Source organism: Hipposideros armiger, unplaced genomic scaffold (genome assembly GCF_001890085.2).
Source record: "Hipposideros armiger isolate ML-2016 unplaced genomic scaffold, ASM189008v1 scaffold_434, whole genome shotgun sequence".
NCBI classification, from domain to species: Eukaryota; Metazoa; Chordata; class Mammalia; order Chiroptera; family Hipposideridae; genus Hipposideros; species Hipposideros armiger.
Window position 1 is genome coordinate 435354 of NW_017731784.1, and position 4746 is coordinate 440099.

A 4746-nucleotide genomic window follows, 5' to 3' on the forward strand; every position below is an offset into this window, starting at 1 on the left:
TTAAGGCTGATGATGTTGGGCTGAGCCCAATACCAGATGAGCCCCCTGTATATTAACTAGAAACAATAAAGTTTCCAATATAATGACAGTGTGTATCCTCCACAGTTAGGTCTCAGTGGGCTGGCCCTTGCTCAATACGAGGATTCTCTGTCAAAATAAATAAAAAAGCAGAAGTAACAAAAAAAAAACTAACAAACAAAAAAAAAAAACCCAGCCAGAGAAAAACACACCACAGCACAAAACTAATAAAGGCGATGTGGAGAGGGTCAACATTGCAAAACGCTGTTGTTTTATAATGCATTTGGAACCTCTGGAATGTTTGACAGGTCATGACATGGAATACTGACCTTGAGATTGAAACAGAAGTGCCATCTTTTTTTCTCCCCACCGAACCACTCATTTCTTTCAACTGCTAAGTTTAAGAGAGGGAGTGAAAAAGAGAAGAAAAGAAAGCTCATTTGGGAGGAGCTGGATCCCAGTTTCCCTTGGTTCTTGAAATGAAGTCAGTAAAAATTTCCTGCTGTTGTATTTTTTGAATGGTCAACAGTCACTTTGTTTCCTGCTTTTCCCAGAAGGGCAGATATTGCTTTCTGTTTTGTTTGGTTTTTTGTGTTTTGTTTTGTTTTTTTGGGAAGGTATATATGTTTATAAACTGAGATATAATTCTAATACCATAAAATTCACCTTTTTAAAGTGTGCAGTTCAGGGGTTTTTAGTATAGTCTCATAGTTGTACAACCATCACCAGTATATAATTCCAGAACATTTTCATCACCCCAAAAAGCAACGCTGCACCCAACAGCAGTCACTCTCCATTCTCCCCCTCTCCCGAGAACCTACAGCAAGGACCCATCGGTCGCTATGCATCTGCCTTGTCCTGGACATTTCATATAAATAGAATCATACAATAGGAGCTCTTTGGTGTCTGGTTCTTTCATGTAGCTTAATGTTTTCAAGGTTCATCATGTTACATCATGTATCAGTACTTCGTTTCTTTTTAGGGCTAAATAATGTTCCATAGTATAGAGCTACCATATTTTATCATCCATTCATCAGTTGATGGACATTTCTACTTTTTGATGGATTCACTTTTTTTGGATTTCCACATTTGGCTACTATGAATAATGCTGCTATGAATACTGACTTACAAGATTTTGTGTGGATGTAAGTTTTCAGTTCTGTTGGGTATATAACCAAGGAGTAGAATTGTTGGATCATGTGGTGACTCTATGTTTAACTTTTTGAGGAACTGCCAGACTTTTCCCAAAGTAGCTGCACCGTTTTACATTCCCACTAGCAAGATTTCTCTGCATCCTCACCAAAACTCGTCATTGTCTATGTTTTTGACTACTGTGTTTCCCCAAAAATAAGACCTAACTGGAAAATAGGCCCTACCATGATTTTTCAGGATGCTCTTAATACAAGCTCTACCCCAAACATAAGCGCCAGTTAAGACCATCAGGCAGACATGACTGTTTGAATAAATGTAGATTTTTACACATGAATAAATGAATAAATGTAGATTGTTGGAGCAAAAATTAATATAAGATCCGGTCTTATTCTCAGGAAAACACGGTATGTATATATTCCAGGGGGTGTGAAGTGATATCTCATTGTGGTTTTGATTTGCATTTCCCTAAAGACTAAGACTCTTCATATGCCTCTTGGCCCTTTGTACATCTTCTTTGGAGAAATGTCTATTCACATCATTCGTCCGTGTTTAATTGGGTTGTCTTTTAATTGTTGAGTTGTAACAGTTCTTTATATATTCTGGATACAAGTCCTTTATCAGATATATGATTTGCAAATAATTTCTCACATTTTATGGGTTGGGTTTTTACTTTTTTAAGACTGTCCTTTGAAGCACATGAGTTTTTAAGTTTTGGTGAAGTCCAATTGTTTTTTCTTTTGCTGTTTGTGCTTTTGGTGTCATAGACTACAAAGACACCACCTAACCTATGGTCATAAAGACTTATGCTTGCTTTCTTCTAAGAGTTTTATAACTTTTAGCTCTTACATTTGAGTCTTTGATCCATTTTGAATTAATACTTTTATATGAGTCCCACTTCCTTCTTTTGCCAGCTTTCTTTTTGTGACACTTTCAATCTGTTTACAAGACTGCAGCCCTCACATCATTTACCTCAGTAGAAATCTAGAGCTTCATAGTGAGAGAAACAGGTACTATTTTTAACAAAATGAAATTATTGGGGAGGCAGTACACAGGGCAGTGGTAAAGAGCACAATTTCTGAAGTCAGGCTCCATCTCAATTCTGTTACTAACAAGCTATGTGACTTTGAGTCAAGTTATTCTCTAGTCTATACTCAGATCCTCCTTATCTCATAATGAGGAGAGAAAAAATAGTGTCTTCAGAGAGTTGTAAGGATTATATGAGTTAATACAGCAAAGCCCTCCAACAGATCATGGCCCACTGTGGGCACCCAGTACACATTAGCCATTGTTATCAGTAAAGCTCCAATTATATTAAGCTAGGGTTTCCAAAGAAATATAGGTCTCAGAATAAGAGTGGAATGGAGCCTGAACGGATGATGCGGCTTCCAGGACAACATCTCTGATTCTCCCAGTGGTGTCCTCGCACCCCAGAGCCCCCAGCTGGGGATCACTTGATGTTGGTGGTCATCTTTCTCCTGGTACAAGTCACTCCCTGTTTAGTGTTCCACAGACTTGCAAGTTTACCTAAGACAAATTCTAAACAGGTGCCAAATTCCACCCCCAGCTCACACACACACACACACACACACACACACACACACACACACACACACACACAACAATTCAGCTTGAATTTATTCAAGTAATGCTCTACTCTCTTAGACGAAAAGTGCCTTTATAAGGGCAAAGTAGTCTTTCTCTATAGTGCTTTTGTTTCCAGGTCACTTTAGCCACAGTGCTAGAAATACTTTATAAACTTTGTCAGAGAACAGGGTTAATTCCCTCAGTTTCGATTTTTTTCAGGAATTTCCTACACATTTCATAAATTTCCAAAGAAACCATTCAATCCATGTAAACCCACCTCATAAACAACTGTAAGTCTCTCTTCCAAGGTCTTTCATTGTTTCTGTCAGTCCCTAATTATCCATGTTTGGAGCTGTCTCCATTCTAAGGTGATTTCCCATCTGTCAGAAAGCTCCTGGATTTTCCTCCTTACCCTCACAACAATCCCATCAATTAGTGTGTGCTTAGCAACTTCAAATTACTTTTAATATTAGCAATATGCAAAATATAATTAGATGGGAAGCCTTATGGGATCACATCATACACTGGGTGATTACTGAGCTCTGACCCTGTCTCAACAAACATCGGGATCTGTTCATCCAGAAGAATACTGCTTCCCTCTCACCTGGAAGGTGAGCTCCTCTGATTCCACAGTGCTGCTCGGGCTTAAAGCAGACTTCGGAATTCCNTTAATTGGGGAACAGTGTGTTTTTCCAGGACCCATCAGCTCCAAATCAAGTAGTTGTTTCAATCTAGTTATGAAGGGCGCAGCTCCGTGGACCATGTGGGGATTGAACCAGCAACCTTGGTGTTATGAGCACTGCGCTCTAACCAACTGAGCTAACTGGCCACCCTTGCCATCTCTAATTTCTGTGATTAATGGAATCTCAGTGTGTCTAGAAGCTTACGCACACACACACACACACACACACACACACACACACACACACACACAGCCACTGTGTTAGGCTGAAGCTATATTCGCTCATCACCAAGGGGTCCCATCAGGTGGAAGTGAAACCAGGAGCTCTTTTTTATAACATAAGACTCCCATTAAAAGGGTGTTTTATGGTTTTAAACAGACTTAGGAACAACTGTTTTAAATTCTGGAGACACTTAATGAAGCGAGCTTGTCTGAGGCTGTTTGAGAATCATCTAGCATCACCCTTGCCTTTTTCCTGCAAACTAAAGCCTCCAAGTAGGGAGAGCACACTGTGGAAGAGGTGGGAACTATCACCCTAGGAAAACAAAGGTGGATCCACTAAATGCAAATGAAGGTAGAGGGAATGTGAGCTTTGCTTCCTGGCCATTAAAAATAGTTTGGAGGATTTGTGCCAAAATTTGAAATAAAAGCATGCTCTTTCCTCCCTGCACCCTACAGACTTGCCTTTGAAGTCACATGTGCTCCACAGGGCACAGACAGAAACAAAATCAGGCCCTCCTTAAACGTTCTGATACGTGGTTCAGTATGAGACAGCGTCCTTCAAGCGTTTATAAAAAGTCATTTTCAGCTCCTTCTTCTTAGATAGGATGAGCTTTTGTCTTATGCCCTGGAATTTACATCCATGCTTCCCTCTGGTTACGCCTTCTGGTCCCAGGGACAGCCTCAGGGACTTGGCCCGCTTGTCTGGACCTGGCTCAGGCGCTGCCTGGATGGACAGGCTCCAGCTCCCGGCTTGTAGGGACTGGGCTGACTCTGCAGCCACCTGGCAAGACTTGGCCAGCTCTGCAGCCTTCTGCATGTCCCCAAACATCATTGGGGGGCCTCAGGCCCTCCTTAGCTCCCCCTTCTGCCTTACCCAGACTGTAGGATGAAATGCGATTATTCAGCTAGCCGTTCTTCTTGCCTGGTGCCACACATAGTAGGTGAGAAAATTATCACATTTGGAATCATAACAACCACACTACTAGTGTATTTCAAAACCAATCCACCTTCAAAATCAGGGACTTCCTGGGAAAGCCTCATCACAGACTTAAGCATAGAAATGTCTGTATCATTTGTTTTCTATCTAG

At 40.8% G+C, this 4746-nt stretch overlaps 2 protein-coding genes across 2 annotated transcripts in view; both read right to left on the reverse strand.

The window, feature by feature from the left end:
• The window catches only part of NEBL (nebulette), a 389725-nt gene that overhangs the window by 343896 nt on the left and 41083 nt on the right, over positions 1-4746 (reverse strand). The window lies entirely within an intron of this gene.
• Positions 4197-4746, reverse strand: part of LOC109394740 (putative uncharacterized protein C10orf113) — a 14759-nt gene continuing 14209 nt past the window's right edge. The window contains 3 exon segments of the mRNA XM_019665125.1: positions 4197-4391; positions 4394-4488; positions 4491-4537. Of these exon segments, the coding sequence (XP_019520670.1) occupies positions 4197-4391; positions 4394-4488; positions 4491-4537 (337 nt within the window).